The 22,626-nt window shown below is 51.6% G+C and overlaps 2 protein-coding genes across 2 annotated transcripts in view; one reads left to right on the top strand and one right to left on the bottom strand.

The window, feature by feature from the left end:
• RAD54L (RAD54 like (S. cerevisiae)) overlaps window positions 1-21,396 on the top strand; it is a 27,809-nt gene extending 6,413 nt beyond the window's left edge. Inside the window, 15 exon segments of the mRNA NM_001123183.1 lie at window positions 1,459-1,519; window positions 2,201-2,336; window positions 2,761-2,830; window positions 2,949-3,237; window positions 3,740-3,864; window positions 8,212-8,362; window positions 13,129-13,255; window positions 14,261-14,335; window positions 14,486-14,616; window positions 15,144-15,254; window positions 15,411-15,534; window positions 15,854-15,932; window positions 16,245-16,424; window positions 20,726-20,889; window positions 20,987-21,396. Coding sequence (NP_001116655.1) covers window positions 1,459-1,519; window positions 2,201-2,336; window positions 2,761-2,830; window positions 2,949-3,237; window positions 3,740-3,864; window positions 8,212-8,362; window positions 13,129-13,255; window positions 14,261-14,335; window positions 14,486-14,616; window positions 15,144-15,254; window positions 15,411-15,534; window positions 15,854-15,932; window positions 16,245-16,424; window positions 20,726-20,889; window positions 20,987-21,197 — 2,034 coding nt within the window. The 3' untranslated portion in view covers window positions 21,198-21,396.
• The window catches only part of LRRC41 (leucine rich repeat containing 41), a 22,234-nt gene continuing 20,921 nt past the window's right edge, over window positions 21,314-22,626 (bottom strand). The window contains 3 exon segments of the mRNA XM_003128024.5: window positions 21,314-22,019; window positions 22,136-22,211; window positions 22,423-22,545. Of these exon segments, the coding sequence (XP_003128072.2) occupies window positions 21,800-22,019; window positions 22,136-22,211; window positions 22,423-22,545 (419 nt within the window). The 3' untranslated portion in view covers window positions 21,314-21,799.

The raw sequence follows: 22,626 nt of genomic DNA, 5'->3' as shown, positions 1-22,626 counted from the left end.
GGCTCAGATCTTGTGTGGCTGTGGCTGTGGTGTAGGGTGGCAGCTGCAGCTCTGATTCAACCCCTGGCCTGGGAACTTCCATATGCCACGAGTGCAGCTTCAAAAAAAAAAAAAAGAAGACTCACATCAATAACAAATAAAAAAGTACATTTAGTTGAAAAAAAAATTAGTTTTTAATCTGTATAGAAATGGATCAGAATAAAATGATAAACATTTCACGGCAAGAAGGCCTGCATCTTTTTCTATAAAAATGTCTTTTTGCGAGAAGGGAGTATCTTTTATTAGTTTCCTACTTATGTGTTCCATTAAGACTGCCTTTAGGACTTCTGCTCTTGTTTTCTCCTTGCTGTCTTGGGTCGTAGCTCAAACCGTTTGGGTTAGGAAGCTATATTGGCCACTGGTTACAGGTCAGGGCCCTGGAGTGGGGAAAGTCCCACAGATGTCATGGCTGGGTAACTTGGGAAACCATCCAGCCTCAGTTTGCTCATCTGTAACCTGAGGATGCCAGTAACACATGGACCTCATGGAGCTGCTGCTGAGGCTCGCATGGTGACTTGGACACAAGGCCTGGCACTGTGTCTGGCGTGTGTTGTTCGTCATCGTTATTGTTTTCATCTTTTGGTCGATATTCTTTTACTAATACTACTGCTCCTATTACTCCTGCTGCCATTACTCTTTGTGATTTTTGTTTCTTTTGCTTTTTAGGGCTGTACTTGTGGCCTATGGAAGTTCCCAGGCTAGGGGTCGAATTGGAGCCATAGCTGCTGTACTACACCACAGCCACGGCAATGTGGGATCCGAGCCGTGTCTGCAGCCTCCATCACAGCTCACAGCAACACCAGATCCTTAACCCACTGAGCGAGGCCAGGGATCGAACCTGCGTCCTCGTGGTTCCTAGTTGGATTTGTTTCCTCTGCGCCACAGTGGGAACTCCTGCCCCTACTGTTTGAAGGGCTGTTTAGTTCCCAAGGAGACTGATGTGCGCATTGAAATGACCCAGAACATGTGAGGTGTGCTTGGGAAGAGGTAGCCCTGTAGGGCAGTGGTTGAATTCAGACATGGAGTTCTATTAGGACTGGGACTGGGTAAGGCTGTGGTGTTTGGGGGCAGCGCAGCCTGGGGAATATTCAGTGTCCTCACTTGATGCAGTCTTTCGTGAGCTAATGGCTCCGAGCCTTGTGCTTGACCGAAGCTGGGTACTTGCTTTGGCACTCTTGTCCCTGGGGATTTGTAGAACATTCTGCAAAAGCTCAAAGATGAAAGCCATTGTACCAAACCTAATCGTCTAATATGGAGCACGTCTCCTTCCGTTCTAGATACATCTGAATGAGACGTAAGCAAAATACAATGTTCTAAATGTATTATGATGCGTAGATAGGCACTTTCGACTGCATTTATAAGAATAATACCCCGTAACATCTCCGATCAGTCCTGAGTCCCTGTTTCTTTTCTTTTTAGGAAGCGTTTATTCGGAGCATTCTGTCAAAGCCTTTCAAAATCCCCATTCCAAATTACCAAGGTAAAAACGGGGACTTCTGTTTCTTGAATTAGTCCCGTGTGGAATGGCCGAGTAGATTAAAACCTCTGCTCTTGTAAGTGCAAGCTTCCCTTTGAACTGAAGATGCCAGTCCAGTGGCGACTACCTATGGGGGGTCTCCTGGCCCTGCCTGAAGTCTGTGTGCATAGCTTCAGCAGGGCTGCCAAGACTAACTGCCACTCAGCTTCTGGGTGAGGATGGGCCAGGTGTCTGATAGACCCAAGCTTCATTCGGTCCAAGTGAGTTCAGTAGCACTTCCTTCAGGCGGTGGGCCCTGTCCTTGGTTTGGGAGGCTCTCCAGGGTCTCCCTGCCCTACGGAGAGCCAAGCGCTGTGCTCAGCCTGGCGGCTGGGAGGGAGGAGGCAAGCTCTCAAGAGCGCTCAGTCTTAAATGGCCCCTTGAGGGTGTCAGACCTTTCCAGGACTGACTTGATCTGAGATGAACAAGATCGGCCTCCAGGCGTTGGCAGTCACAGGGAGAAGAAGAATGGGAGGAACTGGTCTGAGGCAGACTGGGCTCACGGTTGGGCAGAGGTGCCCGGACTGCACCGGGAGAGGTTTGGGGAGAAGCTTGGAAAGGTTATGTGAAGGATGTAGGCACTCGAGCTGGGCGTGCTGGAGCTCCTCAGCTTAGAGGCTCAGGGGACAAACTGTTGGTTTCCAGGTCCTCTGGGCTCTCGAGCATTGGGCCTCAAAAGGGCCGGGGTCCGCCGGGCCCTCCATGACCCCCTGGAAGAAGGTGCCCTGGTTCTGTACGAGCCTCCCCCACTGAGCGCCCATGACCAGCTGAAGCTTGACAAGTAGGTGCACTGGCATCTCTTGAGCAGGTTTGGTCCTCTGTAAGTGCATGACCTGGGGGGCAGAGGGCATCTCGGTGTGATTTTGCCTTGGGACCTGCATGGGTTTTCAGAGTGCCCTCAGGGCTGCTGTACCTTCCAGAGAGTGGGCAGGTCGGGAGGAGAGTGCCCGGGGGAGAACATGTGGGCATGTCCAGCGGGTGAGGGTTCCTCACTCACGCCTACCAAGCTTACCGAGGGGGACGGGGGGGCAGCACCTGCCCAGTGAGGACATAGTGTCCCCACCCTCCCACTTTCTCACCATCAGAGGAGTTTGCTGTGGTTTATACCAGGCCGAGAAGCGGCCTCTGGATCAACAGGACGCAGCTTTCGGAGGGCGTGCCCTTGCCCATGTCTGAGCTCGGACCTCTTGGCTCTGTTTTCTCAGGGAAAAGCTCCCCGTTCATGTGGTCGTCGATCCTGTCCTCAGCAAGGTCTTGAGGCCTCATCAGAGAGAGGTCAGAGGGGTTGCCGGGCTGAGGCTGGGGCGGGGCCCCGGCGGGGCCTGAGAGGCCAGCCGCCCTGGGACGCCAGCAGCGTGGATGCGAGCGTGGGCCGCGTGCTGCTGTTCCGCAGGGCGTGAGGTTCCTGTGGGAGTGTGTCACCAGCCGCCGCATCCCCGGGAGCCATGGCTGCATCATGGCCGACGAGATGGGCCTGGGCAAGACGCTGCAGTGCATCACGCTGATGTGGACGCTTTTGCGCCAGAGTCCGGACTGCAAGCCGGAGATTGATAAGGCAGTGGTGGTGTCGCCCTCCAGCCTGGTGAAGAACTGGTACAATGAAGTGGGGAAGTGGCTTGGAGGGAGGATCCAACCTCTGGCCATCGACGGAGGATCGAAGGACGAGATAGACCAAAAACTGGGTAGGAACCGTAGCAAACGTGGCTGCATCCTCCGTACCACCTGCTCCTTTCTTAGGTGCATCCTCACTGATGGCCAGGGTTGAGGGCAGGGCGCGGCTGGCAGAGAAGAGAATTCTCCTGGAAAAGAACCGAAATGGTTATTTCCAGGCTAAATTAAAGAATTGTCGGAGTTCCCGTCATGGCTCAGTGGTTAACAAATCCAACTAGGAACCAGGAGGTTGCAGGTTCGGTCCCTGGCCTTGCTCAGTGGGTTAAAGATCTGGTGTTGCCATGAGCTGTGGTGTAGGTTGCAGACGTGGCTCGGATCTGGCGTTGCTGTGGTTCTGGCGTAGGCCAGCAGCTGTAGCTGTGATTAGATCCTAGCCTGGGAACCTCCATATGCCACGAGTGCGGCCCTAGAAAAGACCAAAAAAAAAAAAAAAAAAAAAAGAATTGTCAAACTTGCTTTTACTTTAGCACATTCTAAGGTTTGTTTCCTTAACAACTTTTCTGTCTTACTTAGAAGGATTCATGAACCAGCGGGGAGCCAGAGTGCCTTCTCCCATCCTCATCATTTCCTACGAGACCTTCCGCCTCCACGTTGGAGTCCTCCAGAAAGGGAGTGTTGGCCTGGTCATATGTGATGAGGTACTCGACTCTCAGCAGTCCCGGTGGCAGGAGAAAGCGTCGCTGTCTTGTTGCTGAGAATTGCCATCCGGGGAGGTGCTATGGGCTGACTGGTTTTGTTATCTAGACAGCATTCCTAGACCAAAGGATTTTGAAAGGTGGGAGGGATTTGGATGGGTAGGGAGACGTGGTAGGAGAGACAGTGTTTAAGGGAGCAGGCTCAGAGAGCTCTTGATTCAAATCCTGGCTCTGCCACTTACTGGTGACATGACCTGGGACGAGTCACTTCACCACCCGGGCCTTTGTTTCTGCGTCAGTAAAAGGGAGTGATAGCTCCCTGCTTATTGTGAGGATTCAAGGAGCTGATGGAGGGCACGCTTTGCTCACAGGGCCTGCTGTGTCTGAAGACCTTGGCAAAGGAAAGCTCTGCTTTTTATTCTAGCCTGGCTGACTCTGCAGTCCCAGAGGCCGCAGAGATAAGAAAGTCCAGGTGCATGGTCCATGCACCTTCAGCATCTGTGTTGACTCTCCGGGATTAAGGGAAACAGGGCAGTCGTTGCTTTCTGGCCTTCCTCAGCCTCGGGCACGAAGGGTAGTGGAATACCACCACTCGGAGAGGAGCGAGGGTGGCCCGGAGCTTCCCAGTGTAAGGAATTGCCCAGGTCTTTGAGAGGGCTTGGCTCCCTGAGGCCACTACCATTGTTTGCTCTCAGGGAAGTAAGATCACCTTACACACCCCTGGGGCTTCGGTGGAGAGGCGGCAGCATGTAAGACCTGGCCCCATCTGACGTTGATTGAGCTCTGAGGACTGTAGATTACTCTAGTATCTGAGGGTCTTTGGGGGAGGGGCAGAGAAGGAAAGCTGACTTTGGGGTACCATGCTTGCTCGTTGTGAGTCTGTATGGCAGTTAAGCTTCTCTCCCTATGAAGAGTCATTGTCTGGCATGTCTGCCAGTACCCCGATGAGCCATTCCCTGCCAGGAGTAAGGGATGTAGCAGATTGAGGGGGATATATGCAGGTGACTGCCCCGTGCCACTCAAGGCCCTGAGATTTGCTTCGTCACTGTGCGGGGAGGCTAGGGCCTTGGGGAAGGGAAGGCAGGCTCTGGCTCTTGAGCCCTGGAGGGTGTCTAGCTTTCTTCTCTATGGTGTTTCTTCTCTTCCTCCTGTTTTATGAGTTGACTCTGCCGGGCCCAAGTGCCTCTTGCCGCACTGTAGTGTCCTGGGCCGCCCTTCCACTCATCTACCTTTTATTGTCAGAGACCTGAAGAAGCCGAAGTCCTAAAAGATGGCCTCCTCTAGAAGGAGTTTGTCCTGTTCACATCCTAGAAAGAGAAGGTTCCGCCCCAGGCAACAGCATAATAACTGTACAAAGTATGACTGAGTCACACAGTAATCTTGAGTTAGGGCAAATCACAGTACTTGGAATAGGTCGGCTTTGCCACTTGTAAGCACGACTGCCAGTGAGACTGCTCTGAGACCCAGTTCCGTTACAGAGTAGATCTATGAAGGGTCTACCTGAAAGAATCAAGATCCAGACCAAGAAGAGGGTATAGGCCTTCTCTGATGGCTCCGCAGCTTGAGTGAGGATCCAGCCTTGTCTCTGCTGTGGCATGGGTTTGATCCCTAGCCCTGGAATTTCCACAGGCCACGGGTGCTGCAAGAAAAAAAAAGAAGAAGAAGAAAGAAAGAAAGGGGATAGAGGAGTGTTTTGTAAGGTATGTGAACAGGACAGTAATTGACATTATCATCAGCTCCATTTTGGAGATTCGGAGCCTGGAAGCTCAGAGCACTGCTGGGACTTAAATCCAGGTCTGGGATTTTAAGTCCTGGCTCTTGGTTCTCCCTACGGCCTTGCATGTAACCAAAGCTTGGTTTAGGAAGAAGCTTGACTTGGCTGTGGAAGGACTGTCCCCACGTGCCTTACAGACACACGTGTGTCCTTTACGAGTATGAGAACACAAAGCAGGTCCGATGAAGGATGCTGGGGAAGTGCATCACAAACAAGAATGCTACTCAGGGGCTCAGGCTTCAGAGGGAAGTGGCGATGTTTAATCTTGGTATCATTTGTACTTTTAAACGGAATAAGCGAACTCTGCCAGAAGAGAAATTCAGCAGCAGCTTATAAATAAGAACTTTGACAAACAACTTCCCATCTGGCTGACCATTTGATTGGCCAAGATGCCAGGGTTTGGGTTTAAGTCTGTAGGTAGTAGTGGTGGCAGGAGCTGGATCTGGAGCCAGGGAGGTCCCGTAGGAGCTGGGGTTGGCTGTTCCCTTCCATGGAGACCCACAGGGGCAGTGTGTCAGCTCAATTTGTTCACTGAGTTACTTGCTAAGGACCTGTCCTGTGTCAGGCCATGGGGACCCTGTGATGCCCGCCCTCGGGGAGCTTTGTTTACAGGGACACAGTGGTTGATCCGCTTTCCCGGTCGCACTTGATCCTCACCCACGGCATGTGGAGGTTCCCAGGCTCAGGGTCCAGTCGGAGCTGCTGCTGCTGGTTTACACCATAGCCCGCAGTGCTGGATCTGAGCCGCATCTGCAACCTACGCCACCGCTTGGGGGAACATCCATTTTTTTTAAGAAAATTCTAGGAGTTCTCTTATAGTGGGTTAAGGATCCAGTGTTGTCACTTCAGTGGCTTTGGTCACTGCTGTGGTGTGGGTTTGACCCCTGGCCTAGGAACTTCCACATGCCGTGAGCATGGCCAGAAAATTAAAATGCCGTGTCAATTCCGCAGTAGTTAGTTATTCACTCTGGTCCTTTGAGTAAGCGTTCACTGAGTAGTGTTCTGTTTGGGGCTCTGCCTCATGCACTAAGTTACAAGGCGAATCTGATGTGGCCTCGGCCTAGGAGAGGAGAGAGAGCGCAGGGGAGTGTGGCTGGAGTGGATACCACAGACGGGAGGCGGAGCGGTGGAGTGCAGCTCGGGGTCGTGCACACCGAGTTCCATCTCAGCTCTGCTGCTTGCTACCAGTGTGATTTTGAATCAGTCTTCACCTCTCTGAACCGCCTCATTTTCTCTATAAAAGGGTATTATGAGTTCCACTCAGCGGCTTGTCATCTGAATTATGGAAGAGGATATAGGTAAAAGGTCAGTATAGTGCTTGGTACAGTAAACGGATTCAGGGCACAGCTGTTGGGTACAGAGTGCCACAGGTGCCAGAGGTGAGAGAGCCCAGCAGCCTGGGGTCATTGAAGAAGACTTTGTACAGGAGGTGACATTTGCAGAATTAGCTGGTGGGCAGAGGGACCTCAGGAAGTCCAGCGTTGGGAGGGCGAGGAGCTGCGCTGTGGAGTGTCCGGGGCGTTGGCCGGGGCCTTACTGCTGAGGACCAAGCTAACGAGCTTGGACTCATCCCACAGATGAGAGATTCAGGAGAGTGTTTCATCGCATTGCGAAAGGCTGGCTTATTCGTTCATTCTTTCGCTGGTGGCTGTGTTTTGTGTGCCTTGCCCCTGTGGTTCTTGGGGAAGTGGGAGGGTGATAGGGTCCTTTACCATTTTCTTGAAATAAGTGACAGCTGTGTATGCGGGTGGGTGACAGGGAGAAGAGGGCTTAGGGAAGAGATGCAAAGGGAGGCAGGAAGAGGCCCCTACTGTAAGTATCTGAGGTGGGCGGATTCTGGGAAAGGGGGAGGAGCCCGGGCCAAGTGCCCCCCCTTAGCGGTGACAGCTCGGACATGGCTGGGAGATTAACATAGAAGGCATCTGGGAGTTCCCGTCATGGCTCAGCAGTTAACGAACCTGACCAGCATCTGTAAGGACGCAGGTTCATCCCTGGCCTCGCTCAGTGGGTTAAGGATCTGGCGTTGCCGTGAGCTGCGGTGTAGGTCGAAGATTCGGCTCGGATCCCACATTGCTGTGGCTCCGCATAGGCCGGCGGCTACAGCTCCAAATGGACCCCTAGACTGGGAACCTCCGTATGTTGCAGGTGCGGCCCTAAAAGACAAAAGACAAAAAAAAAAAAAAAAACCCGTATATAGAAGGCATCTGACTCAGAAGGTTCTGGGATGGTTAGGCTGGTGGGGAGGGGGCATTTCCTGAAAGCAGGGGTCTCTCATAAAGTCCGAATGATCTATGAAGAGGCTAGGCAAGCTGCCAAGGCTCTGGAGCTTGGGGAGGGGAGGAAGCAGAATCCTTGCTTGGCGGGTGTAGCCTTGGTCTAGAAGCTCAAGGTCTGTGTCATGAGCCTGACGTTTCTCCCCCAGAGAGCGGGTAACTCTCACCCTTGCTGCCCCTGCCCAGTTCCCATGCCCCCAGGACCTGTAATGCTTACGATTCCTCTTTTCCCGTCCATATAGACTTTGCTACTGTAGGGGCCACGTTGTGCCCAGGCCTGAGTGAGAGTTCATCTCCTTGCAGGGACACAGGCTGAAGAACTCCGAGAATCAGACTTACCAGGCCCTGGACAGCCTGAACACCAGCCGGCGGGTGCTCATCTCTGGGACCCCCATCCAGAACGACCTCCTTGAGTATTTCAGCTTGGTCCATTTTGTTAATTCGGGCCTCCTAGGTAAGAATCTGGCTATGCTATCTTACTGGAGAGGGGCCCTGCCTTAGCCTCGGGAGTATAACTAGCTGAGCACAGAAGGAAAGTGCTGGTTCTGTCTGGGCCACTAGGGCCTCTGGTAGGGAGACTTCTCTTGGCAGGGAGTAGCAAAGCTGCTGGGAGACCTTGGCTTTGCTGAGCAACCCAGCGAGGCCTCCTCTGGCCCTTTTTTACCGCTTCAGAGCTGAGGATGGAGCGACTACCCTCGGGCATTTTTGCTCCTAACTTCTAGGTGCCTCACAAGAGCTTTGGCCTCAGAGTGGACTCTGACTTGAACAGTCTTGTTTTTAACCATTTTTTAGTGTCACCTTGTTGTGCAGCCATCGCTACCATCCGTCTTCATGACTTTTTTCATCTTGCAAAACAGAAAGTACTCATTAAGCAGTAACTCCCTGTTTCCCACTGCCTCAGCCCCTGGCAACCATAGTTTAGGCGGTTCTTGCATAGACAGCTGTGGAAGGGTTTGTTGGTGCTACCCAGCTTGCCAGTGCTCAGGAAAATCACTTTAGGCGAGAACCAGTAGAGCAGAATACGTATTTTCACGAAGTGAACACGTGTGTGTATCTGTCACCAGATCGATTACTACCCCATCTCAGCAACCCTGCTTCTAATCACTACTTTCTCCTTGTTCCAAAGTAAACAGTCTTTTGACGCTCATGATTGATTTTTGCCCTTTTTTTTTTTCAACTTTAGTGAACAGAATCATACAGTGAATTTTCCTTTGCTTCTGGATTCTTTTGTTCAATATTATGTTTATGAGACTCATTCCTGTTGTTGCCCATAGCAGTAGTTTCTCATTTTAGTATACCATTCCATTTTATGAATATATTAGAATTCATTTATCAGTTCTACCATTGATAGACAATTGAGTTGTTTCCAGTTTTTAATTCTTTTGAATGATAATCCTGTGAACATTCTTGTATGTGTTTTTATCTGAGCATAGTATGCATTTCTTTTTTTATTATTTTATTTTATTTTCCCACTGTACAGCAAGGGGAATCAAGTTATCGTTGCATGAATACATTTTTTTCCCCCACCCTTTGTTCTGTTGCAACATGGGTATCTAGACATAGTTCTCACTACTACTCAGCAGGATCTCCTTGTAAATCTATTCTAAGTTGTATCTGTGCATTTCTCTCATAAGAATGGAGTTGCTGGAATCAACTATAATACAAAAAATAAAAAAAAAAAGAAGAATGGCCGTTCCCTTGTGGTGCAGTGGAATGAATCCGACTAGGAACCATGAGGTTTCAGATTTGATCCCTGACCTCGCTCAGTCCGGCGTTGCCACGGGCTGTGGTGTAGGTTGCAGAAGAGACTCGGATCCTGCATTGCTGTGAGTGTGGCGTAGGCCAGCAGCTGTAGCTCTGATTTGACTCCTCGCCTGGAAACCTCCATATGCCATGGGTGCGGCCCCCCCAACCCACCCCCTACAAGAATGGAGGTGCTGGGTCATATGTTGTGCATGCGTTGAGCTCTAGTAGATACTCTGGTTTTCCAAAATGATTATACCAGCAGTATATGAGAATTCCTGTGTCTCTACATTGAAAGCCAGCTATTTTTTTTTTTTTTTTCTTTTCTTTTTTTTTTTTGTCTTTTGGTTTTTAGGGCTGTACCTGCAGCATGTGGAGGTTCCCAGGATAAGGGTCAAATTGGAGCTACAGCTTCCGGCATGCACCATACCATAGTTCACAGCAACACTGGATCCTTAATCCACTGAGCTAGGCCAGGGATTGAACCCTCATCCTCAGGGATACTAGTTGGGTTTGTTAACCACGAGCCACAGGGGAACTCCCTACAATTTTTCTCTTATAAGGCTAGATGGGAGTTCCCGTCACAGCGCAGTGGTTAACGAATCCGACTAGGAACCATGAGGTTGCGGGTTCGGTCCCTGCCCTTGCTCAGTGGGTTAAGGATCCGGCGTTGCTGTGAGCTGTGGTGTAGGTTGCAGACAAGGCTTGGATCCCACGTTACTGTGGCTCTGGCGTAGGCCGGTGGCTACAGCTCTGATTAGACCCCTAGCCTGGGAACCTCCATATGCCGCGGGAGCGGCCCAAAGAAATAGCAAAAAGACAAAAAAAAAAAAAAAAGGCTAGGTGGTAAGTACTTTAGGCTCATAGGCCCTACTGTTTCTGTCACGACTACACAGCTCTGCTGTTTTACTATGAGAGCAACAATAAGATGTAAATGAATGACTCGGATGTGTTCTAATAAAATTTTATTTCCAGACAGGTGCCTGGCCCATGGCTATAGTTTATTGGCTTCTGCTCTATATCATCACCAACATTTATCTTAGGAAAAGTTTTTTTTTAAAAAACATAGTCATTCTGGTGGGTGTTTAATGGTATCTCATTACATTTACTTAATTTTTGTTTGTTTTTATAGGGCTGCACCCGTGGTATATGGAGGTTCCCAAGCTAGGGGTCAAATTGGAGCTGAAGCTGCCAGCCTGAGCCACAGCCACAGCAGCACAGGGACCGAGCAGCATCTGCGACCTACATCACAGCTCAGGGCAACACCAGATCCTTAACCCACTGAGCGAGGCCAGGGATTGAACCCGGGTCCTCATGGATGCTAGTCAGATTTGTTTCCGCTGAGACACGACGGGAACTACGAATTTACCTAATGTTGAATGAAAGTTCGACACCTTTTAATAGTGCTTTGGCCTTTTGGAGCTCCTCTTTTGTGGGTCAGGGGAGGGGATTGAGTTGGAAATGCATGTGCCAGCCCACACCACACCACAGCAGTGCTGGATCTGAGCTGCATCTGTGACCTACTTCACAGCTTGTGTCAGATCTTTAACCCACTGAATGAAGCCAGGAGTCGAATCTGCATCCTCACGGACACTGTCGAGTTCTTAACCCACTGAGCCACCACAGGAACTCCTACCTGAACTTTTTTATTTCTGGCCAAAAGAAAATCCTATACTCATTAACTAGTCACTCCCTGTCCCCACTTACACGCCAGCCCCTGTTAACGACCAGTCTGCTTTCTGTCTCTCTGGATTTGCCTGTTCTTGATAGTTCCAATAAATGGAATCATGTGATGTGGGAGCTTTTGTGTTTGGCTTCTTTTCCTCAGCATAATGTTTTAAGTTCATCCGCATTGTAGCATGTATCAGTACAGATCTTCCTCAACTTATGATGGGGTTCTGTACCACTAAAAAGATCATAAATTAAAGATTTGAGGTGTGGTTTCTATTTTCAGCATTGTAAGTTGAAAATATCTTAAGTCAAAAATGCACTTAGGAGTTCCCATTGTGGCACAGTGGTTAACAAATCTGACTAGGAACCATGAGGTTGCGGGTTCGATCCCTGGCCTTGCTGAGCAGGTTAAGGATCTGGCGTTGCCGTGAGCTGTGGTGTAGGTTGCAGACGCGGCTTGAATCCCGAGTTGCTGTGGCTCTGATTAGACCCTAGCCTGGGAACCTCCATATGCCGCTGGTGCGGCCCTAGAAAAGGCAAAAAGACACACACACACAAAAATTCATTTGATGCTGCATATTGCAACCTAGCCTTGACTTTTTTTTTTTTTTTCCTTTGTCTTTTTGCCATTTCTAGGGCTGCTCCCAAGGCATATGGAGGTTCCCAGGCTAGGGGTCTAATTGGAGCTGTAGCCGTTGGCCTACGCCACAGCCACAGCCACAGCAACGCAGGATCCGAACCACGTCTGCAACCTACACCACAGCTCACGGCAATGCCGGATCGTTAACCCACTGAGCAAGGCCAGGGATCGAACCCACGACGGGAACTCCGACTTTTTTTTTTTTGTCTTTTTAGGGGTGCATCAATGCCCTATGGAGGTTCCTAGGCTAAGGATTGAATTGGAGCTGTAGCTGCCAGCCTACACCACAGCCACAGCAATTCCAGATCCAAGCTGCGTCTGCAACCTACACTGCAGCTCATGGCAATGCTGGATCCTTAACCCACTGAGTGAGGTCAGGGATCAAACTTGCATGGATGCCAGTCAGATTCATTTCCACTGAGCCACGACGGGTACTCCAGCCTAGCCTATCTTAAATGTGCTCAGAACACTTATAGTAGGCTACAATTGGGTAAAAGCATTTAACACAAAGCCTGTTTTATAATTAAGTGTTGAATATCTCATGTAATCTACTGAAATTTGTGAAAAACAGAATGGTTATGTGGGCATAGGGTGGTTATACATAAGTATATCAGTTGTTTAACCTTGTGATCATGTGCCCCACTGGAATCTACAGCTCACTGCTACCACCCAGCACCTTGGAGAGAGAGTAGGGTACTGTACATTGCTAGCCTGGGAAAAGATCAAAATTAAAACTTTAAAGTATGGTTTCAACTGAATGCTTCCACACCATCATAAAGTTGAAAAATCATAAGTCGAACCACTATAATAAGTTGGAGGCTGTCTTGTACTTAATTGTACATGCTACTTCATCTCTTATAGGCAGTAGTATATAGGTGGGCTGTAAAAAAATCCAGTGCGACAGTCAGCTTATCTGGTCCATTTACATTTAATGTAATTAGTAATATACTTGGGTTTTGATCTACTCATTATTTGGCCTCTCAGGTCTTTGCTGCCATGGTAGCGCTTTGATCCATTCAACAGAAATCGCCCATAATGTCTTCAGCTGTGTTGTTGGGGTAGGAGGGTGGGTTGGTGGCAGAGCGGTCTGCCGTGACAGGCAGTGGGAAAATGTTTCCTTTTCTACATTCTCTAATGCTTTGATTTGCCTTCCCTCTTGTGCTTAGGAACTGCCCATGAGTTCAAGAAGCGTTTTGAACTGCCGATTCTGAAGGGTCGAGATGCAGCGGCCAGTGAGGAAGACCGGCGGCTGGGAGAGGAGCGACTGCGGGAGCTCACCAGCATTGTGAACAGGTAACGGGACGGGCAGAGCTGGGCCAGACGCGAGCATCTCTCGGCGTCCCCCCCACATCAAGTCGTTAGAATTGCCTCCTAAGCCATCCAAGGCCAGCCCTTTGGGTCCTCGACTACGAGGGCTGGGGTTCTAGGGAGGGAGTAGGATCTTGTCCTGACGGTAGCCACTGAATAAATGACGGGGTCTAGCCCTGCCTTCTGCCTGGCCTTGGGTCCTGCGGTCTGGTTTGGTGCTGCTTAGCATCATCCTGCTGTGAGGAAGCTCTTAGCTGTTGTTGGACTTTCTGAGCCGAAAATATCCCTTAGAGCATCGTTAGCACCTCAGAGGCTTCCTGTCCTGTCCGTCCGTCTCAGACCACATGCATCAGGCGTCCCTTCCTATAGCCTCTGCGACAGGTGGTAGGCCTGGAGGACGGGTGTGGCTCCAAGGCTGGCAGGGCTTTTTCCGTGAGGGCCACATGGTTCAAGGGGCGGGCCATTCTGCCTTCCTCTGTTATTCGTACCCTTGATTTACGTCCTGAAAAGTCTGGCTCTTGCCAGCTGCCACCTCCCTCCCAGGTGTAGGTGGCGAGAGGGTCAGCGTGCGCTTAGAAGCTGCTTCATAGGTGCCTGCTCCCTGTCCTTCCTGGTTGGCCGGGCGGCATGGGCATCCTCTCCTCAAGCCTCAGGCCATGTGGCAGCAGGCATTTGGGCAAATGCGAGCAGAGCTCCTGTAAGGACTTGGTGGTTTGCAGCTTACTTTCCGTGTCAGAGCGCCTGGCTCAGCAGGAGACTTTGCCTTCTCTTGAAGACCAGGTAACTTTTGTGGGGAGGAGAGAGAGGTGTCAGTCTACGTCGTTCCCATGACTGAGACCCCGATGGAGATATTTTTGCCGTAGGTATGATGGGTCTGACATTTGATGCCACAGAAGAGAATGACTCCTGTTCCAGGGGTGGCAGCTTTTACCCCAGTAGTTAGTGGAGCCGTTTTACCAGCCCCCTGCCTTTTGCTCCTGTTCTCCCCAGGTGTCTAATACGGAGGACATCTGATATCCTTTCTAAATACCTGCCTGTGAAGATTGAGCAGGTGGTTTGTTGCAGGTACTGTATTCAACCGAGGGATGTGGAGTGAGTGAGGAAAGATTCAACCCCTGGGGATGGCTGGGCTCCCAGAGTGTCCTCAGAGGGCAGAAGGGTGGTCCAGCATTCCCCACTGACCCAGCTGCCTTTTTTTTTTTTTTTTTTTTCCAGGCTGACACCCCTTCAGACTGAATTATACAAGAGGTTTTTGAGACAGGCCAAGCCAGCAGAAGAGTTGCGTGAGGGCAAGATGAGTGTGTCTTCTCTCTCTTCCATCACGTCCCTGAAGAAGCTGTGTAACCGTGAGTTGGATCCCTGCCCTGGGGTCCTCTGCGAGAGAGAGCAGCGAGGAGGTGCAGCCACCTTCACTAAAACTTGCCCACAGTTCTCCTAAGAGGCCACGTGTGACTGTAGCCCGCCCCGCGGTCCGAGCGCCACAGCGTGTGCTCTAAACCGGGGCCTCGGCTCCGGCAGTGGAGCCCATCCTTTGCCTGGCCCGTGCTTGAGGCGTGGCGTGGGTGGGACTGTGCGCGAGCGTGGGGGCACACACGTGTGCGTGTAGAATGTTGGACTGGAGGGAAGATAACAAACCTTGCCCTCTCTGGCGTAGCTCCCTCTTCTTGGGAGGTCACAGAACACACGAGAGAACGAGATTGCCACTCATGATCCCAGATGGCACTTGCTGCACCCCGGAATTTGGAAACAAGGCTGGCACTGAGGAAGGTTTTCTGGGCAGGCTTCTAGAAGGCATTCTAACGAGTATTGAAGTGGAAATTTCTGAAAGCAATGTGGCTGGCATTTTGGAGTTTTGTGGGTTTTTGTTTTTCAGATCCAGCTCTAATCTATGACAAGTGTGTGGAAGAGGAAGATGGCTTCGCAGGTGCCTTGGACTTCTTTCCCCCTGGTTATAGCTCCAAGGCTTTAGAGCCTCAGCTGTCAGGTGAGTCCTTTCCCACCAGTCTTTGGGCTCCTCTGGGAAGAGGTGTGGGAGGTTCTCTTTGTGCTCCATCTGTCCTGTCTCAAGGCAGGAGATCAAGAATCCTGGGCCGCTGGGATGGCCCACTGGGGGCTGATGGATGGTTACTGATGTCCCCAGGTAAGATGCTGGTCCTTGATTACATTCTGGCGGTGACCCGAAGCCGCAGCAGTGACAAAGTCGTGCTGGTGTCCAATTACACTCAGACATTGGACCTCTTTGAGAAACTCTGCCGGGCCCGAAGGTAGGGAAGAGCTTCCAAGGGTACCTCTCCTACTGTCCCCCTAGGAAAGTGGGCATTCTGACTGATGGATATGGGCCAAGATGTGGGTGTCGGAGGGACTTCCCAGAAGATAGCTGTTCCCTTATTGCTGCCCTGGCCCTAGCTCCATCTCCAAGCAGAAGAGCCCCTGGTCCTTCAGACACTCCACAGGACAGCCCTGGGCTTTGGGTGTTTAGGGTTTTAGGCTGTTTATGAAGCCTGGTTAGTTCAGTCCTTTCAGTAGCTTGGGCTCCAAGGGGCTCTGCTTCCTTCTGGATTTGCTCTTTGGATTCCCCTTCAGGTACCTGTATGTTCGCTTGGATGGCACAATGTCCATTAAGAAGCGAGCCAAGGTTGTGGAGCGCTTCAACAGCCCGTCGGTAAGCGCCCAGGCCCTGCCCGCGCAGCACCAGTGCCGTAACATCAGAACTGAGGCTGGAGAGAGACTCTCTAAAGGGGCTCTGCTCTAGGGTCTCCCTTGATTCTCCCCACCCCCACCCCTGAGGGTACATAGGGTTAGGGTGGTTGGTTGGCGATGGCCATCTGGGAACTGACTTTGTGGGCTGGTAAATGGGCACGTAAGCTGGTCTTCATGAGAGTATCCATGCAGGAGAGAAGACAGCTGGCCAGGCTGAGTGAGATTTCTTCATCCAGGCTGTGAGAACTTCTTCTTCTCCTTCCTCTCTTTCCAGAGTCCAGACTTTGTCTTCATGCTGAGCAGCAAAGCTGGGGGCTGTGGCCTCAATCTCATCGGGGCTAACCGCCTGGTCATGTTTGACCCTGACTGGAACCCAGCCAACGATGAACAAGCCATGGCCCGGGTCTGGCGTGACGGTCAAAAGAAGACCTGCTATATCTATCGCCTGCTGTCTGTAAGGATGGTGGTAGTGGCCAGGGTAGGGGTGTCATGGAATAAGACCTTCAGGACCACCTTGGGTTGTTTGGCGTTGCCTCTCTTTGGCCCCTCTGCCTGGAGCAGTGGCCAGGCGATGGGCTTAGTCTGGAGCCCTTTATGCTTCTGTTCCCTCCCCTGCTCTACTCTGTTCCTTCAAATCCTTCTTACTGTGCTCTCTGGATGCCTGTTCAGTGGTTAACAAACTGCCCTGTGGCCTCATCCTTTTCACAAGACACCTGCTTTTTCTCATACCTGGTTTCTTCTGAACCGCGTGCGTGGTCGTCTTCTCACCCCCCATGGCCCTTGGGGCCAAGAAGGTGTATGTAACACACTGGCATTCGCCAAGTTTTCCGCGCTCACTCAGAGCACCCATCCTGGAGTTTCTCTGTTGAAGCTCCTGTTGCCTTACTTAACTGCCCTCTTGTTCTCTGCAGGCATCTACCCTCTGCTACCTGCCTGCTTCGGCAGTAGCTCTGGATCCCAGTTCAGTCTCTTCATCTCTTCCCCAGATCCAGCTGTCACCCTGGCTGGCTTCAGGGACCACGCAGTTTTCCAGCTCCCAGGCCTTCATGTTTCCTTGACCTCATCTCTAATGACCTTCTTAACTCCCCTGATATAATTATTCCCAAGGCCACACTCTGGAACTTGTAACAGTAGCTCTCATTCGACGCTCACTTCCTGTCCTTGCAGCTTTCTCAGACTGCCGACATCTGTCTCCACCTCATGTCGCTTGTACCCCTGCCGCACGACCTCCTCCCAGTCCAGCTTGACTCCCCCTATTCAGCCTGGGCCGAATCCTTTCAGCCTCTCTTGACCTAATGCCTACTCCACATGGATCATTAGAGCTTTTCTTGCTTCTGCACTAGATAAGATTTGCATTTACAGCTTCTGCAACTGCCACAAATGGACGTCCTTCCTTTTGAGCTGGGCTGAATCTCACTTCCTTCAACAGCCACTTCAGGCTTTTACCACTTTCTCAAGTTTCCTACCTAACCCCATCTTTCCTTTGTTTTTGTTTGTTTTTAGGGTCGCACCTATGGCATATGGAGGTTCCCAGGCTAGGGGGAACTACCAGCTGCGGGCCTACACCACAGCCACAGCGACACAGGATCTGAGCCGCGTCTGGGACCCACACCACAGCTCACAGCAACGCCGGGTCCTTAACCCACTGAGCGAGGCAGGGATCGAACCCGCAACCTCATGGTTCCTAGTCAGATAGGTTTCCACTGTGCCACAACGGGAGCTCCACCCCATCTTTCCTTTCTGCAGAGACTTTGTCTTCTACCTCACAGAGGAACGGTGAGCTGCCGGACTTGAATCCTCTTGCCTCCCTTCCTCTCTTCCCTTCTCAGAGACCATTTGCTGCCTCTCTCACCATTCCAGCTCTTCTAGACCCCTTCCCATTCTTTCTTAGTTGATCGATTTCCTGTATCCCCTAAAGTCTCTAAACATGGTCAGGTAGCTCTCACTTTAAAAACAAGTTTCTCGGAGTTCCCGTCGTGACTCAGTGGTTAATGAATCTGTCTAGGAACCATGAGGTTGCCGGTTCGGTCCCTGGCCTTGCTCTGTGGGTTAAGGATCTGGCGTTGCCGTGAGCTATGGTGTAGCTCGCAGCCGCGGCTCAGATCTGCCGTTGCTGTGGCTCTGGCGTAAGCTGGTGGCTACAGCTCTGACTAAACCCCTAGCCTGGGAACCTCCATGTGCCTCGGGAGTGGCCCTAGGAAAGGCAAAAAGACAAAAAGTAAAATAAAATAAAAACAGGTTTCTCAACCCCTTGTCCTATTGTAGTGACTGCCTGGAGTTACTTTCCATTTGTTCGCTGTCATATTTTTCCAAAGCCTACAGATTTCCTTCGCCTCCTTGTCCCTACTCACTCATCGTGACAGTTATGCCGCTGGACCTGCTTTCAGGGTACTGTTGGCTTCCTTTTTTTTTTTTTTTTTTGGTCTTTTTGCTATTTCTTTGGGCTGCTCCCACAGCATATGGAGGTTCCCAGGCTAGGGGTTGAATCGGAGCTGTAGCCACTGACCTACGCCAGAGCCACAGCAACGCGGGATCCGAGCCGCGTCTGCGACCTACACCACAGCTCACGGCAACGCCGGATCGTTAACCCACTGAGCAAGGGCAGGGACCGAACCCACAACCTCATGGTTCCTAGTCGGATTCGTTAACCGCTGTGCCATGACAGGAACGCCCTGTTGGCTTCCTAATTGCTGAAACAAGAGACGCTTGATTTTCCTTCATTGCGTATCTGATGCTGTTGACTACAGATCTTAAGATGCATTTCTCTTGGAAGCGCCACTCTGGTTTTCCTACCTCAGGGTTACATACTTGTTATACTGACAAGTGTCTGATTAAAATTGTAGCCCAGATCTCTTACTACCTGGGTTTCAGACCCATCCTTCTATCACCTCTGTCTATTTCCACTTGAACGTCTTGTGAGCACTTTAGATGCATCTTGACTTGTTCCCTTTGTGAATGTTGTCATTTAGCGACTCCCTCATCATCCATCCAACCAAACCTGGGTATCATCCTACGGGACGATCCTCTGCCTCTAACCAGCTTCCAGTTACCATTGATTTTAACCTTCTTGACATTTCCTTCATCTAGCCTTCCTCTCCATCTCACGCGAAAGTCATAATCATCTCTCACTCGGATTTTGCAGCAGCTTCCTAATACTGTTTTGGTCTTTTAGGGCCACACCCACCACATGTGGAGGTTCCCAGGCTAGGGGTCTCATCGGAGCTGTAGCCCCTGGCCTACACAGCCACAGCCACGCCAGATCCGAGCCATGTCTGCGACTTACACAACAGGTCACAGCAATGCCGGATCCTTAACCCCACTGATTGAGGCCCAAACCTGCGTCCTCAGGGATGCTAGTCAGATTCATGTCCACTGAACCATGATGGGAACTCCTCTAATTCCTTATCTTTGGTCTTATCATAACCCATTCTTCACAGCTACTTCCAGAATGAGCTTTCTAAAAATTCGGATTTTGGTTTTTACTTCCAGGAGAAGCCCAAGCTCTTTAGCCCGGAATCCAGGTTTCTCCAGTATGGGACTTTCTTGGGGCTTAACTATACTCCTACCCCCCTCTAGAGAGGCTGAACTCGGAACAGTCCTCCAGTAGGCCAGGCTTATTGATTTTTGTGCCTATTCCCAGAAAGCCTTCTCTCTTCTCTTATAAACCATCTATTTATTTAATTAATTTATTTCATCTGTGGCTGCCCCAAGGTCTCTGAAGCTCCTGGGCCATGGATCAGATCCAAGCAGCAGTCGAGACTTGAACTGTAGCTGCAGCAATGCTGGATCTTGAACCCATTGTGCCGGGCCAGGGACTGAATCTGCCTTCCAGCACTCCCAAGATGCCACAGATCCCATTGTGCCACAGCAGGAGCTCCTATTAATTCTTTATTATTATTATTGTTATTGTTATTGCTGCACCACAGCATGCAGAAGTTCCCAGGCCAGGGATCAAAACCGTGCCATAGCAGCAATCCGAGCTGCGGCAGTGACAACTCTGGATCCTTAACCCCCTGAGCCATGAGAACGCCCTCTCTTCGTTTTCCAAGATTCAGCTTCTCAGCACTGGTCCACTCTGCTGGCCCTCTTGTGGGCCCTTGGGTCTCCTATACAGATTTCTGTCATTGTGCCATTATTTTATTTGTCTGTCTCTCCTGCTAGCCTGAGTTGAAGAACAGGGATCATGTTTGGTTCTCCTGTGTATTCTAGTGTTAGCACGAGGCCTGGCATAAGGCACCCAGATGACGTTTCCTTGAGTAGTGAGACTTCTGTCAAGCTGCTTCAAACGTCAGCTCGCCCTGAAGTGTAGCCAAGCCCTGACCCCCTCCATCAATACAGAAAATACGCTGGGTGGGCAGACATATACAAGTCATACTTCCAAAGATAGACTGGGAGGAGTTCCCATTACGGCGCAGCAGACATGAGTCCTACTATATCCGTGAGGACGCGGGTTTGATCCCTGGCCTTGCCCGGTGGGTCAGTGATCTGGCGTGGCCATTAGCCTAGTGTAAGTCACAGATGTGGCTTGGATCCCACGTTGCTGTGGCGCAGGCTGGCAGCTACAGCTCTGATTTGACCCTTAGCCTGGGATTTCCATATGCCTCGGGTGTGGCCTTTAAAAAAGCAAAAAAAAAAAAGACTGGGCAGGTGAGCTTGGCTGAGGTGTTGCTGCAGGACTCTTCCTTTTCATCCATCGCCCGTCTCTTGGGCAGCTACAGTTTCAGCCCCCGGCTTTCCCTGCCCCCGTCCCCCCAGGCAGGAACCATTGAGGAGAAGATCTTTCAGCGTCAGAGCCACAAGAAGGCACTGAGCAGCTGCGTGGTGGACGAGGAGCAGGATGTGGAGCGGCACTTCTCTCTAGGCGAACTGAAGGAGCTCTTTACCCTGGATGAGGCCAGCCTCAGTGACACACATGACAGGTGGGTGGCGTGCCCCTGCTGGCCATCATCTCGGACCACCCTCCACAGCCTGGAGAGGGGACCTACAGGAAGCCACAGCTCTGTCCTCTGTCTGCAGGTTGCGCTGCCGTCGCTGTGTCAACAACCAGCAGGTGTGGCCACCCCCCGACGGTTCTGACTGCACCTCAGACCTGGCTCAGTGGAACCACAGCACTGATAAGCGGGGGCTCGCGGATGAGGTACTCCAGGCTGCCTGGCACGCTGCCTCCACTGCCATCACCTTCGTCTTTCACCAGCGTTCCCACGAGGAGCAGCGGGGCCTCCGCTAATAACCAGCTGCTCTGGGTGTGGCTGTTGGAGGAAGGAGAGGGGAGAGGGGGTCCCTGTCCCATGGGGCACGGCTGAATTTTGTTCTCTGAGAGAAAAATCATCCAGAAGGGCTGCATGATGTTTGCCCAAAATTTATTTTTATAAGAAAACCTTTTGGTTAAAAAAGAAAAGGAAGGAATAAAGGTGTGAGAGGACTGAGGCCTGGGGACGGCATGGTGAGCCCAGCAGAGGAGAGGCCGGGTCGTGGGCACTTGTGCACGCCTCTAAAGCCTGGCTGCCTGCTTGAGGAGGGAGAGCAGGAATCCCGGGTCCGGGGGGGGCTGTCCTCAGCAACAGATGACCACTGTAACCTCCCGGCCCAAGGCTCCCAGGGTACTGGGGACGGGCCCAAAGGCTCTAAACCCAGTTGTGGGAATGCCTTTCTTTGCTGGGTTCCATCATCAAACCCTCCAGGACCTCAGCGCGAGGGAAGAAGGAAAAAAGAGAAAAACAGGTGGCAGAAAGAGAGAGACAGAATTGGTGTTTGGGAGTTCTGGGCAGCCCATGCCTCAGCCCCTGCAAGCTGATGGTACTGAGCCTGGGCCTTGGAGGCGTGGGCCCATCACATGGTGCTGACATAATCTGCAAAGGCTTGGGATGAGTCCCACGAGTCGCTAACCACATGGCAGGTGGCCCGGAGCCGTCGGATGGCTTCCCTGGCTGTGACTGCATCCTGGTCCAGCCAGTTCTGGAAGAGACGCAGGTGACCAAAGGCTCCACGGCCCCAGCGCTCTAGCCTCTTGGCGAACTCCAGAAGCCCGTCTGGCTTGATGCAGTTGGAACTGGTAGGGGTGAGATGGATTAGACCCCCAGGAAGCAGCTGATCCGTGACCTCTGTCGCTGCGGCGCCTTGCGTTATTCCCACCCCCATGTGTACCACCGCCCCCACCGTGTGTACCTGATATCCAGCTGACACAGGGAGGAGGATGAGTCTTCTGAGAAGACATCTGCCAGGGCCAGCAGGCCAGCGTTTCCTGGGGAGAAGGGGGAGCGCTCATCACCTCTGCCCAAGCACAGGGAGCGAGATATCCCGACCCAGTTCCGGCTGAGGAAGAGCCCAGCCTCCTGAAGCCCCGGCACAACTATATCCCAGCTCCCAGCTTCCTAGTGGAGAGGTCTGTGCATCCCTGAGTTTCCGGGTCAAAGGACCGCGTCCCCCCTCCCTTCTCAGGGCCCTGCCCCCACCCAGGCGGTTCCCTGGCAGCCGGAGGCCCTTCAGTGTGGAGTTGCCCTTCATAGCAGCAACCATCTCAGGCAGAAACTGGGCTGGGCGCTTCTCGAACAGGCGGCAGAAGGAGAAGGTAATCTCTGTCGAGAGAAAGTGGAGTGAGTTCTGACGGCAGTGTGAGGACTGGCGCTGTCTCCTAACCCGAGAGGGGCGATCTTAGC

This window comes from Sus scrofa, chromosome 6 (genome assembly GCF_000003025.6).
Source record: "Sus scrofa isolate TJ Tabasco breed Duroc chromosome 6, Sscrofa11.1, whole genome shotgun sequence".
Lineage (NCBI taxonomy): Eukaryota > Metazoa > Chordata > Mammalia > Artiodactyla > Suidae > Sus > Sus scrofa.
Note: the sequence above shows the minus strand (reverse complement) of the source record. Positions and strands in the feature narration are given on the sequence as shown.